The sequence below is a fragment of the Leucoraja erinacea genome, chromosome 8 (genome assembly GCF_028641065.1).
Source record: "Leucoraja erinacea ecotype New England chromosome 8, Leri_hhj_1, whole genome shotgun sequence".
Lineage (NCBI taxonomy): Eukaryota > Metazoa > Chordata > Chondrichthyes > Rajiformes > Rajidae > Leucoraja > Leucoraja erinaceus.
The window spans coordinates 48,022,109-48,043,382 of NC_073384.1; the positions used below are offsets into that span (position 1 = coordinate 48,022,109).

Genomic DNA, 21,274 nt, shown 5'->3' on the forward strand with positions numbered 1-21,274 from the left:
CAGCCGACGTTTAGTTTAATTTAGAGCTACAACATGGAAACAGGCTCTTCGTCCACCGAGTCACATGGATATGCAGGGAGTTGAGGGGTATGAATCGCGTGCAGACAGAGATTGGTTCAACTTGGCATTATGTTCAGCACAGATATTGTGGGCTGAGGGGTCTCTGCCTGTGCTGTTCTGTTGTATGTTCTAATAGATGATACATGTTGGCGGCTGATGTCCAGGTGGTTGACAGTTCTAATATGTATAATTAAAAGAAGAGTACTTGAATGTTTTATGCTTTACTGATTGTAAGTTCCCCTCAGAGGTTCCATTACATCATGCAGAGCTGCCAAGAAGTACGGATTTTCCATATTTTGTACAGAAATGCAATTAGAATATGGATGTACAGTTTTGTGTTGTTAAATACGGATTTTAAATACGGAATTCAGTTCAGTCTGAAGAAGGTTCTCGACCAGAAACATCACCCATTCCTTCTCTCCAGGCTGCCTGTCCTGCTCCAGGTTTAAACAACGCTGTCAGTTTAATGCGTGGGAATTTAAATGAAGAGCTGTCGGCAACAGCGCTATGGGTTCTAAAAATAACGCTACCAGCTGGAGCGATATGGGCTTTACACATAGAACTATGGGCTTTACACATAGCGCTATGGCCACAGCGCTATGGGTCACAGACTGTTCAGGAAAATTCTCGTATAACAATGAGTCTTTGGAATTCTCTTTCTCAGTGGTAGTTGACCCTTTTATTATTTTTCAGGCAGTGGTAGAATTCCAGATCAGCCTAGTGGTGAAATGTTACCAGTGGGATTGCAGTTACATTGGGATTGGCCTTGATTTTACAGAATGGTGGGTGGGCTCAGGGAGGGGTGGAGAGAGGGAGAGGATGGAGAGGGGAAGGAGGGAGGGAGAGAGGGTGAAGGAGAGAGGGAGAGAGAGGGTGGAAAGGAATAAGAGAGGGAGGGAGAAAAAAAAAGGAAGGAGGAGAGATGGAGGAAGAGAGAATGTGGGTGGGAGGGAAAGGGGGAGAGAGAGGGAGGGATGAAGAAAGGGAGAGAGAGAGAGTGAACGAGGGAGGGAGAGGGAGGCTTCAAAAAAGGCTTCTACATCATCATCTAGTGCTAAAAGCAGGAAGCAGCCATTCAAACAGCAGTATACAAAGAGATGGCAATGAATACACTGTCAAGTAAGGTGCGTAGAAGAGATGTCAATTTGTAGCAAAGTTATACATTCTTGTACTCTTACATGGGTATGACTGCACATAAAAAATAACTTTTTTAAGCAAAATGGTACCGCGTAAAAATACTGATTTCCTCGGCAAAATACTTTTTTCAGGTACTAGAATACTGAAATGCTCTGACAAAACTTGGCAGCTCTGCATCATATATATGTGTTAAAAAAAAAATTTAAATCTCATTTGCCCCACTTTGCTCCTTGCAAACCAACAAGGTGGTGTCCTGCATTAAAGCATTGTAACATAAACAAATAATCGTTGTTGTAGACTGCTTTGGAGGAAGAGGTGAAGGAAAGATTACAAAGTATGTCATTTCTTCTTTTAGTACTTTGTTAGCCATCACTCCAGTTTCCTGTCTTAATAATTTAATCCTAGATTTTCTTTAACCCTTGATTCACTTTGTGCCTAAAACAACAATCGCTCAGAGTTTTAGGCACACTATTTATTGAGTATCCATAACCCTAAAGAAAATTTGATAAAATAGTGATCCTGTCATGGTATATTTACTCTATCGTTCAAATGCCAATTCCTAATATAGGGACATTGACTCCAAGATTTAGACTACCTCTGCCCTGCTAGATTCAAAGTATTCAATATCTGAATTCTGTATTTTAATATCATATCTTCCAAACTGCAGCAAACATAGACTAATTTAACACAAACTCTCCTCAAAGAACGATGCTCTCATTGGGTTCTAAGAGCCAACATAATATGATCTCTGTTCAAACCAAAGAACTTTCAGAACACTCCATCTAGGTGAAGTAAGCCCTTTCTCGGGTTACGTGATCAATGTGTACAGAGTACCCTGGGTGTAATCTCATTTAGTTGCAGCAAACCTTTTTGTACACTATGATTTTCTTGCATATTACACAGAACTGTTTTTCACTGTATCTAAAAGGTTATCTTAGGCAGGTACATGGATTGGGTAGGTTTAGAGGGATATAGGCCAAAAGCATGCAGGTAGGACTAGTATAGATGGGGCATGTTGGTCAATGTGGGCAAGTTTGGACAAAGGGCCTGTTTCCACGCTGCATGAGTCTAGGTACACATGACAATAGTAAATCAATACCATGCTTGCACCAACCTTAAATATAAGCAAGCATCCCATATGCTTTCCTGATCATTTGCTGAATGTCTGTTAATTTTCTTTGATTTGTGCACTAGGGTGATCACTCGGTTGGCTCTTTGAAACCCAGCATCCTTTGGAGGAAAAAAATACTAGTTTTCCTTCTTTCCTTCCAAGCAAATGACTTCATATTTTTCCACACTGTAATCCAGCAGTGACTTTTTTACTCAACCTTTCTTAAGTGGTCTTTCTTATTTTGCAGTCCCTACCTTCTTTATAATGCTCATTTCAAGCTGGCTTTGCAGCGTTAGTTTAGGTCCCTTTGTTAACCTCCAGTCCCAGAAGCCACTCTTCAATTTAGAGATTGTTGGAAGATCAAAATAAATCCATCCTTATTGCTGGGACATATTTTATTAAACATCGCTGACCATCAGGCACAGATAATTTATTATCTCCTAATCCCATTAAGCTGCTGTGTACCATTTCATTACTAATGAATGAGTAAGATTCTCCAACACTGCCACTGCATTATTTGAGTTCTCTCTGGTGAAAACAACACAAAATATATGTTTTAATGTTGCCTCCATTTCTATAGTCATCGAAACATACAAACTAGGTGCAGGAGTAGGCCATTTGGCCCTTTGAGTCAGCATCGCCATTCAATATGATCATGGCTAATCATCCAAAATCAGTACCCTGTTTCTGCTTTCTCCCCATATCCCTTGATTCCGTCAAAGGCTAGAGGCCTTTGATAAATCAAATATGTTGTCACAATGATCCACGATTGCATAGTTACCATTGCTGATTCTTTTTTTTCCAATTCCAGGTTTATTAGGTTAGTTTTTCCCTCAATCTATTCCCCTCCATCAATTTCCCTCCTGGGATAAATAAAGTTCTATGGTATCGTACTGTTTTCCCAACTGTAAATTCTTATATTGCCGGGTAGGAATTGAACTGTCACATCAAAAGTATCTTGCAGGCAATATCTAGACAACAATGCTGTTGCGCAAAAAGCATGCTCATTTATAATTGTCTGTACTATTTACTAATCTGTCATAGCCTTTTAATGAAACCTCTTCAAAACATCCTTTATACTTTCGTAAGGTGGCATCAGTTATCAAAACTCCTAAGTAATATTATTGGCAGGAAGAGAGGTTTGCATTTTTATGGTTCCAATAGTTAACTCTCAATTTTTCTTAGCTGGCAATAGCTAAACAAAAATAAATTGTAGTTTGGAAATAAGTATTGTGACTTACATTTTCTAATTACTACGTATCAATGTTGCTTAGACTACTGATTATTTTGGCTTCACTGTGAGAAGGGATGAAAATGCTTGAGGATGGCACAGAATTGGCTGCAGCTCACATTGCACTTCCCTGTTTTGCTTTTGAATTGTATAATGGGCACATATCAAGTGCTGGTCAATGTAGGTGAAATGAAGGTAGCAGCTTTTGTGACAATGAAAGGCACAGTATTAAGAGGAACTCGGAAATAACAAAGTTACAAAACACATCCCATTCTGTTTACAGGTCCGTTTAGATGCCTTGGGTTTGATATGTGAGACAAACCGCACTACAGAGATGGTATCTCAGCGAGAGATGGACTTGGTAAAATTCTTCCTTCCGTATAACCTGAACAGTCAGTTTCCTGCCATAAGGCAGAAGATTGTGTGGGTAATGAGAAAGGTCAGCCAGTTTTGATTCTCCTTTCACCTTCTCACAACATTGCCGCGGTATGGAATTTGTTTCAAGTATTTTAAATACATTCTTGATATTTAAATATAACTTGCCTCTTTCAACAATCTTTGATGCAGCTCTTCTACAGGATAAGGGACAGTTCCCAAATACTTTATAAACAAACTCAGGCAATTAATAGGCAGAAGAACAGCGGATGTGAAGAAAAAGCAAATAATCAGGATCCAGAAACTCAGCTTCAACAGTACAAGGTACAGAATAATTAGTTAATAAAAAGCTCTACACTTAGAAATAAATAATTGATTGGTTTGTGTGCTATTATAATTGAATATTTAATTGGTGTAAATAGTGCCATTGATTATTGCTCTTTTTAAAGAATCTTCTGGTTCTTTGAATAACATTTTTTCCAGTATAACTGTGTTCACTTTAAGAACAAAAGTATAATTATTGAAACATAGAAACATAGAAATTAGGTGCAGGAGTAGGCCATTCGGCCCTTCGAGCCTGCACCGCCATTCAATATGATCATGGCTGATCATCCAACTCAGTATCCCGTACCTGCCTTCTCTCCATACCCCCTGATGCCCCTTAGCCACAAGGGCCACATCTAACACCCTCTTAAACATACCCAATGAACTGGCCTCGACTACCCTCTGTGGCAGAGAGTTCCAGAGATCCACCACTCTCTGTGTGAAAAAAGTTCTTCCCATCTCGGTTTTAAAGGATTTCCCCTGTTTCCTTAAGCTGTGACCGCTGGTCCTGGACTTCCCTAACATCGGGAACAATCTTCCTGCATCTAGCCTGTCCAACCCCTTAAGAATTTTGTAAGTTTCTATAAATCCCCTCTCAATCTTCTAAATTCTAGAGAGTATAAAACCATCATCACTTGAGAGACATACATCCATACCTTGATCTCATCTTAAATATTGAATAAAGAACTTACTCAAGAACGAGAGGACATAGGTAAGAGGGGAAAGATTTAATAGGGATCTGAGGGCCAACTTTATTTACACAAAGGGTGGTAGGTATATGACATGAGCTGCTGGAGGAGGTAGTTGAGGCAGGTAATATTACAACGTTTTAAAAATATTTGGACAGATACTCCATTAACCATTTCCTCAGCCCATCTGCAAACGTACTATTCTTATCCAAATCATTGGATGACAAACAGCAATGAACCCAGCACTGAACCCTGAGGCACAGCTCGTCACTGGCCTCCACTTTCAAAAACAACCTTCCACCATCACCCTCTGCTTCCTTTCATCAAGCCTATTTTCTATCCCTTCAGACTAATTGTGGGGTGAAGAAAGAATCCTGGGAGAGAGGAGAGGAGTAATATTAAAATATCATCTGATAGTCTGGAAAATCCACTTGTCCACATCACTAATGTCCCAAATATGCTGCATTAGCAGAGTTTTACTTAAACAAATTTGCACAGAAGCTTTGAATTTGGTAAATCGTCTTTCGACAGGTGATAAGCATAACAATGATAATAGTCTGAAGAAGGGTCTCGACCCGAAACATCACCCATTCATTCTCTCCAGATATGCTGCCTGTCTCGCTGATTTACTCCAGCATTTTGTGTCTATCTTGGAAAGTAATGAAGATATGCACGGTTGCAACAGTAGTTCATCATCACTTGTGTTCAAGAAGGAACTGCAGGTGCTGGAAAATCGAAGGTACACAAAAATGCTGGAGAAACTCAGCGGGTGCAGCAACATCTATGGAGCGAAGGAAATAGGTGACGTTTCGGGCCGAAACCCTTCTTCAGACTGATGGGGGGTGGGAGTAGAAGGATGGAAAAAGGGAGGAGGAGGAGCCCGAGGGCGGGGGCATGGGAGGAGACAGCTCGAGGGTTAAGGAAGGGGAGGAGACAGCAAGGGTTAGCAAAATTGGGAGAATTCAATGTTCATGCCCGCCGGACGCAGGCTACCCAGGCGGAATATGAGGTGCTGTTCCTCCAATTTCCGGTGTTGCTCTGGCAATGGAGGAGACCCAGGACAGAGAGGTTGGATTGGGAATGTGAGGGGGAGTTGAAGTGCTGAGCCACCGGGAGTTCAGGTAGGTTCTTGCGGACTGAGCGGAGGTATTCGGCGAAACGATCGCCCAACCTCCGCTTAGTCTCACCGATGTAAATCAGCTGGTATCTAGAGCAGCGGATGCGGTAGATGAGGTTCATCATCACTTGCTGACTAACTTGTACATGGTTGATGATCCCTTTAACTGGCACTGATGGGGCCTCCTTCATGCTACATAATGTCTCATTCTGGATTCCTCAGAGCATTTGTGATACAGGTGCACAACCTTTTATCCGGTGTTCCAGAAACCGAAAAGCTCCGAAAACCGGCCATTTTTTCCAGATGTCGTCTGCGCACCAAAGCTCGCGTTTGGCGCCAAACCTGACCCAAAACGACCCACGGTCAACCCAGGTCTGTACTACTGTAGCTGCTGCCTCCTCCCTGGAGACCGGGAGACGCTTAAACATCTGTAAATCATTGCTTAAATGTTAGTCAGTTAGTTTGGAGGGCTTTTATGTGAAGGGGGTTGAAGGGGTAAACTTTAATTCTTAGTCCCCTACCTGGTCGGAGAGGCGGGGAGCGGTCAATGCCTTACCGGGTCGCTGTGCAGTAAGCTCCGCAGCGCTGTGGCCGGTGGGGCCGCGGGCGGCGCAGGTTGTAGCTCCGACCCCGGCAACTCTACCCCTGGCTGCGAGGCGCTCCAAATCCAGCGCGGCCCGCGGCCGGACGCCCCAGCTCCGCGAATGTCGGGAGTCGGCGGCGTCGCAGCGCTGGGATACCAGCGGGGAGCGGGCAATGCCTTACCGGGTCGCCGTGCGGCAAGCTCCGGAGCGCTGTGGCCACCGACACACAACATCGCGGAGCATCGCTGGATTTGGAGCCGTGCAGCCAGGGGTAGAGTTGCCGGGGTCGGAGCTACAACCGGCGCCGCCCGCGGCCGGACGGAGCCCCCAGCTCCGCGGCTCCAAATCCAGCGACGCTCCGCGAATGTTGGAAGAAGGCGGCCACAGCGCTCCGGAGCTTGCCGCACGGCGACCCGGTAAGGCATTGCTCGCTCCCCGCTGGTATCCCAGCGCTGCGACGTCGCCGACTCCCGACATTCGCGGAGCTGGGACGTCCGGCCGCGGGCCGCGCTGGATTTGGAGCGCCTCGCAGCCAGGGGTAGAGTTGCCGGGGTCGGAGCTACAACCGGCGCCGCCCGCGGCCGGACGGAGCCCCCAGCTCCGCGAGGTTGGGAGTCGCCGACCAGGTAGGTAGGGGACTAAGAATTAAAGTTTCCCCCTTCACCCCTACACCACCACCACCACATAAAATCCCTCCAAACTAACTGACTAACATTTATGCAATGATTCTCCCGGTCTCCGGGGAGGAGGCAGCTGCTCCAGACTTTTCAAACCGCCCGCGCTACCTAATCTACCTAATCTACGCTAAAAATCTTCCATTCTGAAATCCGAAAAAGTCCGAAATCCGACAAGTGTCTGGTCCCAAGGCTTTCGGATAAAAGGTTGTGCACCTGTACCTTAATGTTTGCTCCTTTGTTTTGCAGTAGAAATAAAGAATATTGTCAAACTGCCATAATCACAACAAGGCTGACTGAGATTAATAATTATTATTGTAACTCGTGCGTATTAAAATTATTATAATGACAAAAGTATTATTGAAATATAGGATCAGTTCAGTTTTCATGCAAATACTTTTTGTATTTCAGGATTTTTTGATGTGGGTGTGTGAACGATTATTCCAAGCTCTGTTTCCAGGTGCTTCCTATCCGAGCAATTTCATTGTCTTGAGTCTTTTGGGAATAATTGCTGAACTTTCTGACGATGCAGAGGGTAATTTTTTTTTTCCCCACTCACTCATCTTTCGTTCCTTGTTTTGCCCATAAGAACTGCCTTCATTTATCATGGTGTATTCACACTCATCTTTCTCTCCTTGTTTTGACAACTCCCTTTGTTTATTGTAGTGTGTCCCCACTAAACTGCAAGCCAACCTGTTTCTTTTATTTTATGTGTTGATGTATTGTACGCGACTCTTTCCTTTCTGGTGATGCTCCTCTTAATTTCAAAATAACGTTTAACGCAAATTTTACCAAATGAAATCCACCTACACCTCTTTGTCCTCGTGAACCAATGCTCTACCACAACATCTTTTGCTGTCGAAAGTCATTGAATATTTAACCATCCCTGCATAATTTGAACATGATTTTGGTGAAATTCTTTTATCACCTCTGAAGATCCCATTACACACTATATGAACAAATCTATTAATATGTGGCATTAAAATCTATACTAATAGTATTGTAATTCTGTTTTGACCCTGAATTGTGAGGTGCGTTAAGTATACAGTGTACCGCAAATTATCGATGCAAAACAGCAATCGTATTTTTAAAATGAACCTTGTAGAAACTTTAATAACTGCACTTTATTCCATACTGCTTTTTGACAGGTCAAACTTACAGAGTGATACAAATAACTGATGCCATGCAGCCTGCCTATTCTGATGCTTTGTTAGGGTGTTTGAATAGCACCTTCGAGGAAGTTAAATTATTAGCCTACGATCTTATGAGGAAACTTCCAGCAACGCTTTTTGGACTGCAGGTAGTAAACATAAAGAAAAACTTTGGTTGTTCTTGCTATATATACATTTATGTATTTATATCTGTGTGCGCATAGGTATATAGTATATATCTGGCCTAGGTCAATTGTGGTTTTATTTCTTGTAACCTGTCTCATCAATCACACTTGAATGTTGCAATGTACGTCATGAAAAGTGAACTGATAACATTGCAGTGAGACAGCACGACCCAAAGCAAATGATTTTAACAGAATTAGAAAAAGGAAATGACTGAGAATTTGTTCTTAATTTTCCTTTCTATGTTGCTAACTTTCTTGATAGGTCCTGAAAAAAAAGATGGAATATGATCATGGCTGATCATCCAACTCACTATCCTGTACCTGCCTTCTCTCCATACCCCCTGATCCCTTTAGCCACAAGGGCCACATCTAACTCCCTCTTAAATATAGCCAATGAACTGGCCTTAACTACCTTCTGTGGCGGAGAATTCCAGAGATTCACCACTCTCTGTGTGAAAAATGTTTTCCTCATCTTGGTCCTAAAAGATTTCCCCCTTATCCTTAAACTATGACCCCTTGATCTGGACTTCCCCAACATCGGGAACAATCTTCCTGCATCTAGCCTGTCCAACCCCTTAAGAATTTTGTACGTTTCTATAAGATCCCCCCTCAATCTTCTAAATTCTAGCGAGTACAAGCCGTGTCTATCCTGTCTTTCTTCATATGAAAGTCCTGACATCCCAGGAATCAGTCTGGTGAACCTTCTCTGTACTCCCTCTATGGCAAGAATGTCTTTCCTCAGATTAGGAGACCAAAATTGTACGCAATACTCCAGGTGTGGTCTCGCCAAGACTCTGTACAACTGCAGTAGAACCTCCCTGCTCCTATACTCAAATCCATACATTTACCATTTTCTCAAGATCTCCTGAAATAATCCACAACTTGAATGAGAATATGTCCATTAACAATGTTTAAGAGTACTTGCATTGTTTGGTAATAGTTTTCTGGATAATTAGTATCCAAATTAAATATCTCCATGCAAATCACAATGACAGCAAAGGGTGGCACAGTGGTGCAGCCAGCGTCAGAGTTGCTGCCTAACAGCGCCAGAGACTTGGGTTCGATCCTGACCATGAATGTTGTATGAATAATTAATGAATTAAAATTAAAAAAAATGATTGGCTAAGTATGTATGCATACAAGGAATTTGCCTTGGTGCTTTGCTCGCAAAAGGACAAAAACACGATATACAGCAGACAATTTAAAAATATAACATTATAATTGAAACGTGAAAATAAAGTACCAGAGTAAAAAGAGGCTACAGACTTTTGGCTGTTGAGTAGAGCTACTGTTCGTGGGAAGAAGCTGTTTTTATGTCTGGCTGTGACGGCTTTGATAGTCCCGAGTTGCCTCCCAGAGGGAAGGGCTTCAAAGAGTTTGTGGCCAGGGTGAGAGGGGTCAGAGATGATCTTATCCACTCGCTTCCTGGCCCTTGCAGTGTACAGTTCGTCAATGGGGGGAAGGTTGCAGCCAAAAGATTTCTCGCCTGATCGAACGATGTGCTGCAGACTCTGGATGTCATGCTTGATGGCTGAGCTAAACCAGACCTGATGGAAAAGGTGAGGACAGACTCTATGATGGTCGTGTAAAACTGGACCATAATTGCCTGTGGCGGGTTGTATTTCCTCAGCTGCTGCAGGAAGTACATCCTCTGTTGGGCCCTTTTGACTCCTTGTGGAGTCGATGGTGGCCCCCAATTTAAGATCCCTGGAGATGATGGTTCCGAGGAACTTAAAGGACTCCACAGTTGTGATGGTATTGTGGTCATTAAGACCAGTGATCCTTGGCTTGTCTATGCAGACCAATCCTTGGTCAAACCTTTGGAATATGGGAGGAAACTGAAGCATCTGGGGGAAACCCACACGGTCACAGGAAGAATGTACAAACTCCCTACTGTGGGGAGTTTACAAATTCAGCGTGGAAACTGGTCTTTCACCTCACCCAGTCTACACTGACCAGCGATCATCCCGTACACTATCGCTATCCTGTACATTACGGACAATCAACACTTTTACCTAAGCCAATTACCTTACAAACCTTTGGAATGTGGGAGGAAACCGACATATGGGAGGAAACATGGGGAAAACCCACACGATCACAGGAAGAACGTACAAACTCCTTAATTGGCTTTGGTCAAATTGTTGATTGTCCATAATGTACAGGATAGTGATAGTGTATGGGATGGGCTGAAGAACCAGTTTCCACACTGAATGTCTAAAGCAGCTCAGCCAGAAACTTACTGATGCATGGCTTATGAGATATGTCTTATTTGCTGGTCACTATACACATGTATCATTGTTTTTAACAAAATCTGGCATATTTCACTTTAGTGACGTAGCAAATAGCATGCAGTTGATCTCGGTAGTTTTTTTGTTGGGTTATCCACTTCCTTTGAATTCAACATGTACAACTGATATTACTACAACATTCAAATCCTGGCAACATGACCCACCGATGAACTGTTAATTAACTCCTGACCCAGGTTATTAGCATTATTCAGCTATAGAATTTCCACAGACTCTCACTTCTGACATACTTCTGATCTCGGTGTGTAGGAAGGATCTGCAGATGCTCGTTTACACTGAACATAGACACTGGAGTAACTCAGCGGATCAGGCAGCATCTCTGGAGAAAAGGAATAGGAACCAGTCTGAAGAAAGGTCCTGACCTAAAACGCCACCTATTCCTTTTCTGCAGAAGTGCTGCCTAACCCACTGGGTTATTTCAGCATTTTGTCTGTATCTTCTGATCTCCGTGTTGGTTCTCGTATCAAGTTGGTCTTGGATCTTGTGTGCAAACATTAGTGCCACAAACGTTTAATTTAGATCAAACGTGTATTTGATTATCCTGTCCGAAACATTCATACTCAACAGCATTAGATATGGTGTCGTTTTAAGTGATTACTATGGCTTTGCCTTATGGCTGGAGTAGTTAATTAAATGCTGCTCATGTTCCTCCATCTTGCAGGACGGTGAGAAACTGCACACACTTTTGCAGGCAGCTTTGGACTTGTCGACCAGCACGAAACCTTATGACTGCGTTACTGCTTCCTACCTCTTTACCCTACTGGTACAGCAGAAGGGTTTCCTGCTAGCTCTTCACGCTTGTTCTTCCAAACAACAAATGACTGATGACCAATTTGATGGCCTCAGCAAGGCTGATGGAAAGCAACCAGATAAGGAAACTGTAGAGACCAATATTTTAGAAGGTCAGTGCTGATCTACAATTCAACTCATTGTTTCTGGTAAAATCCAGCCTTGATATTCTTCAATTTCTTGCTTTTGCATTGCGCAGATGACCAATGTTTATTGTTCTTGCTATCTTGTGAAGCATTTCCTGCACTGCTTAATAATTTGAATGCATATTTACAATAGTTTGACATCTCCTTAAACTCTGGTGATAAGAGTAGTGGGTGCTCCTCAGTTGCCTGTTGATGGACGTTGGGATTTGGGTACAGGGGTGTTATTATCTGCTTCCATGTTTTATATAATCTACGTCCACAAAATAACCTTGCGGCCTCCCACTTCTGAGGGGATTCAGCAGTGTTACGGGTGTGGCTGGATGAAAATATTAGGAAAGGTTGTCAATGGCAGATCTTGGATTGGAATGATTAGAACTGTTGTACAATGTGGTCATGCATTTTGCATGCTAATGTTAAATCTTAAGACTGGGAATGTAGATAGAGCAGGAGCAATTATGTTTGGGTGTCTGCAGAGCTTCAAACACCTTACCCTGGGAACCATCCTGCTGCAGTGCCTTCAAGGAATGATTCCATAATTTTTAACATGATGAAGGGGATAGTCCTTGGGTGCAGTGCTTGTCCAAACACAGCCTGTCTCAAGCTATATAGTCATGATCCTAAACATCTTGCAGGGAAACCAAGCCTTCAGTGGCACCAAGGAGTCAGGGATAGGATGGCCAGACTTTCATTTCTGATAATGCACATTTTTTATTCACCTTCTTTTCCAATTCTGTGACAGCCTACAGTGCTGTTGAAAGAAGTAACAAGTCTGTCCCTCCAGGAATTGCAACCCACCTTCAAAGCCAGACCATGAGGAAAAAGAAAGGTACATGGGCCTGCAATAGATCAGTGCCAAACAATGCAGGTGCCGACTTCCTCTGGCAGCTTGGTTCCTGTACACGTCACCCTCTCAGTGAAAAGGTTGCCTCTTAGGTCCTTCAATCTTTCCCTTTTCACCTTTAGCCTGTGTCTCTTTTATTGACTCTCCTACCCTGGGGAAAAAGAACTGGCTATTTGCTTATTTGTCACATATACAATACAATAAAACTCTATAAGGTCACCACAGTGAGTCCTCCTATGCTCTCCTCACAAAATGATTGCTCAATGGTGAGTCTGTACTCCCTTGTCTCTTGCTTTATATCTGATTGATTGAATTGATCCCCCCTCAGAAGAAGTGAAGAACAGCACCTCAAATATTTTGCTTGGGGTGCTTGCAGCACCCGCAGTATGAATCCTTGAGAAATGCCTAACTTCAAGTAACCCTTGCCCCTCTCTCTCCATCCATCCCCCTCCCTAGTTTCTCCAACCGTCCCTGACCACCCCCCTGATTAAATACTATCGCTGTATTCTTCCTTGTAACTTCTCCTAGCTAACAATGACTATTCTACACCTCCCCTTGATCTCCATCCCCCGACTTTGGCGTGTCGTTTCCCCCACCTTGGCCGCCCTTATCTTCTGTGTCACCCTCTCCCTCAGTCTGAAGAAGGGTCTGCCCCCGAATTCACCCATTCCTCCTGTCCAGAGATGCTGCCTGTCCTGCTGAGTTACTCGCACATTTCCCGTGCTATCTTTGATTGAAAGATGCAGCATGGAAACAGCCTCGTTCCACCCTCGGGGTTGGCCTCCTCATTGATCACTTCCCAACCTCTTCTATGTTGATCCCACCACCCATCCACTTCCTCCACACTCAGCAACAATTCCTGACAGGGTGCTCTGCCTACAGACCCTCTTTAGGATGTGAGACTCCATTTAGGCCTCAGCGCAGAGGAGAGGCAGACCAAGGGGAGAACATGGAAAGGTCGTACAGACCCCGCCCGAAGGTTAGGATCGCAAACTGTTTCAACTCCCCCCCCCTGTGAGACCCCAGCCCCACGAAACATACTCGTTGATAAAAAACTAAACTAACCAAACAAATAAACACCATGGTTGCACAAAGACAACGGGACCGCCGGTAAGCCGCTGCAGCCAGAGCCGCGCCGCCACTCCGAATGTGCACGATGCCTGTGTCTCTAGTTTTAGACTCTCCTACCCTGGGGAAAAGACTGGCTATTTGCCTTATTTGTGCACGTTATTTTATAAACCTCTATAAGGTCACCCCTCAGTCTCCTATGCTCTAGGAAACAAAATGATTGCTCAATGGTGAGTATCTGTACTCCCTTGTAAATGTGCTTTATATCTGATTGATTGAATTGATCGAGCCTCAGAAGAAGTGAGGAACAGCACCTCATATTTTGCTTGGGCAGCTTGCACTCCAGCAGTATGAATATTGACATGCCTAACATCAAGTAACCCTTGCTGTCCCTCTCTCTCCATCCATCCCCCTTCCTAGTTCTCCAACCAGTCTGACTGTCCCCCTGATTAAATGTTATCTTTGTATTCTTCCTTGTAACTTCTCCTAGCTAACAATGATCTATTCTACATTTTTCTTGATCTCCATCCCCTATGTTGTGTCGTTTCCACACCTTGCACTTCCATATCTCTGTGTCACCCTCTCCCCTCAGTCTGAAGAAGGGTCTCAACCCGAAATGTCACCCATTCCTCCTGTCCAGAGATGCTGCCTGTCCCGCTGAGTTACTCCAACATTTTGTAGTCTATCTTTGATTGAAAGATGCAGCATGGAAACAGGCATTGTAGTCCACCTGGTTCACACTGACAATTGATCACTTGTTAACACTAGTTCTATGTTATCCCATTTTCCCATCCACTTCCTCCACACTAGCAACAATTTACACAGGGTAATTAGCCTACAGACCCACATCTGTAGGATGTGAGACTAAACCAGAGCACCCAGAGGAAACCCAGGCGACCACAGGGAGAACATGGAAACTCCACACAGACAGCGCCCGAAGTTAGGATCGAACTCTGGTCTCTGGCGCTGTGAGACAGCAGCTCCACGATCATACTCGTTGATATTGAGCTTTCATTCACGTGACACACCCTGGTTGCGTTACTATTTTGCTGTGTTTCTGTTTTTGCCACTTGGAGCAGTTATATTATCTTGACCAGACTGCTGCTCTAATGCTGATTAGCTCTTACTTCTGAAGTTACAGTCTGGAGCTCAATGGATGGCTTATCACGGAGACAAGCTCTATAAACAGTGACAAAAAACAGAACCCAACAGTACACTTTTACCAGCAAGTTATTTTAATCATTTGGGGAAAATGGTCATAAATGATTTTTGAAATGTTCTAACTCCAGCGATAGTGGCTGTTTAATTTAGTGAATGTTCCTCGTGAGGAATGCGGCTGCACATTTTTGGCAGCATTTGAATTCTCTTCTTAATGATCATTTAAAGCAAAATCTTACCTCGTATATCAGTGCTAAGGTTCTGCAATGTACAGAAGTATTTCAGAAATGCAAGAACAGAATCATGAAAAGAGTTTTGGGAAATCCATTGTGGATCAACCAAATGTACAGAAACATTCAAGCACTTTTATGCAGAATGGAAATGACTTTTGAATTAGTATAATGGGTTATTTATTAATTTTTAAAAATGTAATCTGCATTAAATTTTCTCCTCTAACTTTACAGTTATTAAGTACCTGGTGAACTGTTTGTCAGATGAGATCAGACAGGCTGCAAAATCTCTGGTGCACGCGGCAGCCTCCAACCCCTTATATGGAAGAGTACATTGCATCATTGGAACTCTGCAACAACTCTCTCTGAAGTAGGTCATCTTGTTTATGAGTACCTGCTGGGTTGTCACATTCTATTTCCAAATATATATATATATCTATCTATATTTAAAAAATCTTACATCAGATTTATGTCCTTTGGTAACTGCTGACATTTTCAAAATCTGCTTAGCAATGATAACTTTAAAAACTGCAGGTGGTGGTGTGATAGCATTTATAGTGTACCATGAACTACAGTCCTACACTATATAGCCTTGTTAGGATGTCCCTATTATATACCACTGAGAGGCAATGCAAAATAAATGGGTAATTAACCAAGTATCTTTCTTCTTTCTTGTCGTTCCCTTGCCCCCCCCCCCCCCCCCCCCCACATCCCCACCCACTTTCCACATCAAATTTAAAAAAAACGCAATTTAAAGTGTTCAACTTCAATAAATGGTCATGAATAAAATTGTGTGACCTCTGACTTGTTGCTTCACACAATGGAAGATTTGCTACTTCAGTGGAACTGTTATGTCAACTTGATTTTTGTAACTGCTCATATCTAGCCAAGCTTACTACTTGTGTGCCAAATGTGGTGAATTTACAACATCCCTATTGTGTCCCAAGTTGAGCCAAATATTAACTTGGTCACCCTTTGTGACCATTAAAGGCAAGGCAGACAGACATAAAGCTACATCCTTACATTGATGTCATGTGGTAGGTGGTGCCTGGTCCTCTAGTTGTAGCAAACCCAATCAACAGCCGAATGGAGGAATGCTACCAGTGCATCATATAACTATTTGTCATTTATATGATACATGTGCTTTTTGTAATTTACTTTAAAGTATGAGTTGTAGAGAGCTCAAGTTAATATTTGGACACTCTTATAATGGGCAGATGTGAACATGTACCAACACTATTAGCTGACTAAATCCTTAAATACTCACAAACCGCTCATGGCTTGATTGTTTATGAAAGGCAGCTATTCTGTAAACAGTAATCGTGCATTTCAATTTTTTTTCCAGGTCCGTCACAAAAATAGCAGAATGGCGGCAGGTTGTAGAAGGGCTGATTTCAATGGCCTTTCATCTGTCGACAGTGGTGTCTCCTATTTGTCAGAGCTCCTCACCAGAAGGGCTAATTCCAATGGACGCAGATCTCGGTAAGCTATTGCAGTTAATACAGGAAGAAGCTCAGTGCAACACATTAACATTGCTAGTCAGTGGCAAACCATCAGTACTTACAGCTGCCCTTATAAACCCTGCCCACTAGATATAGTGATTTTTTGCTGTTCCCAGTGTAGATTTAGTCAGGTGTCAGGGGAAACCTTCTGCATCTAGTTGCAGTGATGCCATTGAGCAGCAAAATACAAATAATTTACCAAGGACAGGTAAACCGAGCTAACGTGTTTTTGTCTGACAAATAATGATTACATGGGACTTTAGAGTTCCAGCGCAGAAACAGGCCCTCCAGCCTACGGAGTCCACGCTAGTTAATGATCACCCCGCGCACTAACACTATCCTGCACACTAGGGACAATTTACAATTTTACCAAAGCCAATTGACCTACAAACCTGTACGTCTTTGGAGTATGGGAGGAAACTGCAGCACAAGTTAGAATTAGGCCATTCGGTCCATCGAGTCTAGTCCGCCATTCAATCATGGCTGTTCTCTGCCTCTTAATCCTATTTTCCTGCTTTCTCCCCGTAACCCTTGACACCTGTTCTAATCAAGAATTTGTCTACCTCACCCTTAAAAATATCTACTCACTTGGGCTCCACAGCACTCTGTGGCAATGAGCTCCACAGATAGCCTCCTTTTGTTCTGGTATTTCATTGTATTCACATGTTTAAACAATAATGTTTTTTTCTTAATGTTTTAATGTTTTATGTTTTATTCTTGATGGTTTACTGTATGTCGTGTTGATACTTGCGAGCGGAGCACCGAGGCAAATTCCTTGTATGTGTACATACTTAGCCAATAAACTTATTCATCCATTCAATCATTAACTACCCTCTGATTAACTACCCTAACTAGCACCTGGAGAAAACCGGGTCTCTGCTGCTGTAAGGCAGCAGCTCTACCACTGTGACACTGTGCCACCCCTGAAATTGAAAGTAAGGCAGATGTTGTTTTTGTTTAGTTTAGAGATACAGCGCGGAAACAGGCCATTCGGCCCACCGGGTCTGTGCCCGCGGCGACCAGCGATCCCCACATATTAACAGTATCCTACACACACTCGGGACAATTTTTACATTTGCCAAGCCAATTTACCTATAAACCTGTACGTCATTGGTGTGTGGGAGGAAACCGAAGATCTCGGAGAAAACCCACGCAGGTCACGGGGAGAACGTACAAACTACGTACAGACAGCACCCGTAGATGTGATCGAACCCGGGTCTCTGGCGCTACAAGCGCTGTAAGGCTTCAACTCTACCGATGCGCCACCGTGCTGCCCTCTGTTTTGACACCGTGAAAAACTCTAATGATTTAAATAATTCTTGTTTTTAAGATCTCAATTTTGAGTTAACATTGAGAAAATCAAAATCCGTGAATATAACTTTTTAAAGTCAGAACTAGTAGTTATGATTTTTGAGTGCTATTTATGCTTCCTTCTCATGCAATGTGCCATCGCATGCTCAGGGGTTTTTGCAGGAAAGGTTTATTGATTCGACTGATCATGCTGCGGAAGGCTGCAAAATAGTCTATCCTGTGGAGAAGCCGTTTAGTCTAGATTTCTCTATTTAACGGCTACTTAATAATTCAGAAGTTGCAGTCAGATTTCCTCCTTTATTCTATGGTAGTGATAAATGAGGATCCCTGAATTCTCAATGGTTTGCTGAGTCCAGTGGTCGCATTTAAAACTTCCTATTTGGGCACGACTGCTACACGGCATCAGAACAAAGCGTTAAAATATCTGCAGAGCTTTACTAAAACCGAACATATCATAACTAACAAAACACAAACTATGGGATTACAACTAAAAGACTGAACACAACTAGCAGACAAAAGACCTTGGACATTTAACTAACGGCTTTCACACAGAAGACGCTGCTGAAACCAGGCTTCCTTATCTACATAGGATGATCAGGATGTATAGAGTACCTTCATATCATTGAAGTGATGGTGTTCAAAGTACTTTTAGGTTCTTATCTGATGTAACTTTGAGTTCATCAGTCTGAAGAAGGGTCTTGAGCCGAAACGTCACCCATTCATTCTCTCCAGAGATGCTGCCTGTCCTGCTAAGTTTTCCAGCTTTTTGTGTCCGTCTTAGCTGTTCTTTGGCACTGTCTTCGGCAAACCCGTTCTCAAGCAGTTAATGCCTTTTTAAAGCAACTAATCCCATCATTTCTAGACTAGCCTAGATTTTGGCAGCAGAGTGGCACAGCAGTCGAGTTGTTGCCTTACAGCGCAAGTGACCTGGGTTTGTTCCTGACTGCGGGTGCAGTCGGTATGGAGTTTGTACGTTTTCCCTGTGACCTGTATAGGTTTCCTCTGGGTGCTCCTCCCGGTTTCCTCCCACATTATGTACGGAGGGATTCCTGGTTGGCGCGGACTCGGTGGGCCAAAGGGTGCTTCCACATGTCTAAAGTCTAACCCCATCAATTCTCTGTAAGCCACAGCAATAACATCATTGAAAATTACACAAAATGCTGGAGTTACTCAGCGGGTCAGGCAACATCTCTGGAGAAAAGGAATTGGTGACACCTCAGGTTGAGACTGAAGTCTGAAGAAGGGTCTCAACCCGAAAGATCACCTATTCCTTTTCTTCAGAGATGCTGCCTGACATGCTGAGTTACTCCAATATTTTGGGACTATCTAGCGTGTAGTTCCTGACTATCATTATTTCCGTTCTAAATGTCAAGTTTTATTGAGTGAGGACCTGCTTTAACTGCTCTTTGAATTTTTCTATTTGGTTTCTCCTCTGTAATGGATAAACATTCTGAAGAAAGATCTTGATCCGAAACATCACCCATTCCTTCTCTCCAGAGATGCTGCCTGTTACTCCAGCATTTAGTGTCTATCTTCGATTTAAAGCAGCATTTCCTTCCTACACGTGGATAACCATTTGCTGGATTAACTCAGTGGGTCAGGCAGCGTCCCTGGAATACATGGATGGGCGATATTTCGGATTGGGACTTTTCTTCAGGCAGTTTGCCCCAGCGATTCAGATTGATTGATTCAGAGTGATGGTATTATGTTTCCTAAACAGAGACGGCTGAAAACTTGAATAAGATTATAAGTGAAATAAAACCACGGGACACAAACGATTACTTTGCACAAGTGAAAGTGATGAAAAGTGATGAAGACAAAGAAACAAGTAGAAATCTTCCTGGAGACGGCAATCCTGCTGAAGATTTAAGCATGACAATGACCGGTAACAAAGTCAAATATCCTTCTCAGCGTTTATTTATTAATCTTTCAGAACTCGTATGAAAGTCTTGCAAAAACAAATCGGGGGCAGTCAGCACTGAATGCTGCCCAAAAATCAGTTCTGATATAGCTTACAGAAGAGAGTTGATTAGAAAATAACTTGAGAGAAGCATTTTTGATTAACAATGAACATTGTAACAGCCAAGGTTTATTTTAAAGGACAGTTGTTAAATTACTGGACTAATGATTCAAATTACTGGACTCGTGATTCAGAAGTTTGGGCCAATAGTTTGTGGAGTTCTACTGTGGCAGCAGTGGAATTTATATTCAGGAAATTAATATCTGGAATTAAAATGTAACTGCAGCAGGTACACTTGGCAGTCCTGCATTGGACATTGCTACACTAATTATTGGAAAAGAGAGCCATATCTTCCTTTTGATCTGTAAAGGTGAGGTGTTTGAATACGTTTCTCTTTGCTTGTGAACCAATTGAGAGAAAAAAATTAGAAGACCATGATATAAAGTTGGCCACAATTAAATAGGCTTCTGAATTAGTCGTGCTGCAACTCTCCAGGAATTTCAGTGTCCATAGTAACTCATCATCGGCAGTCACTCGAAACGAGTATGACTGTCCTCTCATGGAGGACGCCTGTGCGTGACTTTGTTTAACACGGGGAGACTGATGCACAGGCAGCCACCCCACGGTCGTTGACAGATCTGGGTCAGGATCCAGTGGCATGGAGTCCAAGACGACCGGAGACCCTTGCCTGTTGCAGCCTTCATCCGCCTTCCCAGCCGTTGTGACGCTCCACTAAAGTTAGCCATCATCCTCTGCCTGTCGCCTAAAAAGTCGCCTAAGTGGAACAGGCCCATAACTCTCTTTTGAATGCATCCAGTGAATCGGCCTCCACTGCCTTCTGAGGCAGAGAATTCCACAAATTCACAACTGTGTGAAAATGTTTTTCCTCATCTCAGTTTTAAATGGCCTACCCCTTATTCCTAAACTGTGGCCCCTGGTTCTGGACTACCCCAACATCGGGAACATGTTTCCTGCATTTAGCGTGTCCAATCCCTCAATAATTTTATATGTTTCTATAAGATCCCCTCTCATCATTCTAAATTCCAGTGAATACAAGCCCAGTCACTCCATTCTTTCATCATATGTCAGTCCCGCCATCCCGGGAATTAACCTCTTGAAGGGTCTCAACCTGAAACGTTACCCATTCCTTCTCTCCAGGAATGCTGCCTGTCCCGCTGAGTTACTCCAGCGTTTCATGTCTACTTGGTCTATTGCTTATCCTAAGATTGTGCCAATTTCTTTCCAAGCTCTCCAGGTCAAGGATGAGTCAATTCGATGTACCCCATCAAACCCTGTCAGCGTGTTGTGTAATCTTATTTGGAGTA

At 43.0% G+C, this 21,274-nt stretch overlaps 1 protein-coding gene across 1 annotated transcript in view; it reads left to right on the forward strand.

The window, feature by feature from the left end:
• thada (THADA armadillo repeat containing) overlaps positions 1-21,274 on the forward strand; it is a 334,005-nt gene that overhangs the window by 26,362 nt on the left and 286,369 nt on the right. Inside the window, exons 12-19 of the mRNA XM_055639660.1 lie at positions 3,823-3,978; positions 4,107-4,238; positions 7,714-7,837; positions 8,451-8,602; positions 11,606-11,846; positions 15,411-15,546; positions 16,522-16,658; positions 19,710-19,874. Coding sequence (XP_055495635.1) covers positions 3,823-3,978; positions 4,107-4,238; positions 7,714-7,837; positions 8,451-8,602; positions 11,606-11,846; positions 15,411-15,546; positions 16,522-16,658; positions 19,710-19,874 — 1,243 coding nt within the window. The remainder of the gene's footprint in view (positions 1-3,822; positions 3,979-4,106; positions 4,239-7,713; positions 7,838-8,450; positions 8,603-11,605; positions 11,847-15,410; positions 15,547-16,521; positions 16,659-19,709; positions 19,875-21,274) is intronic.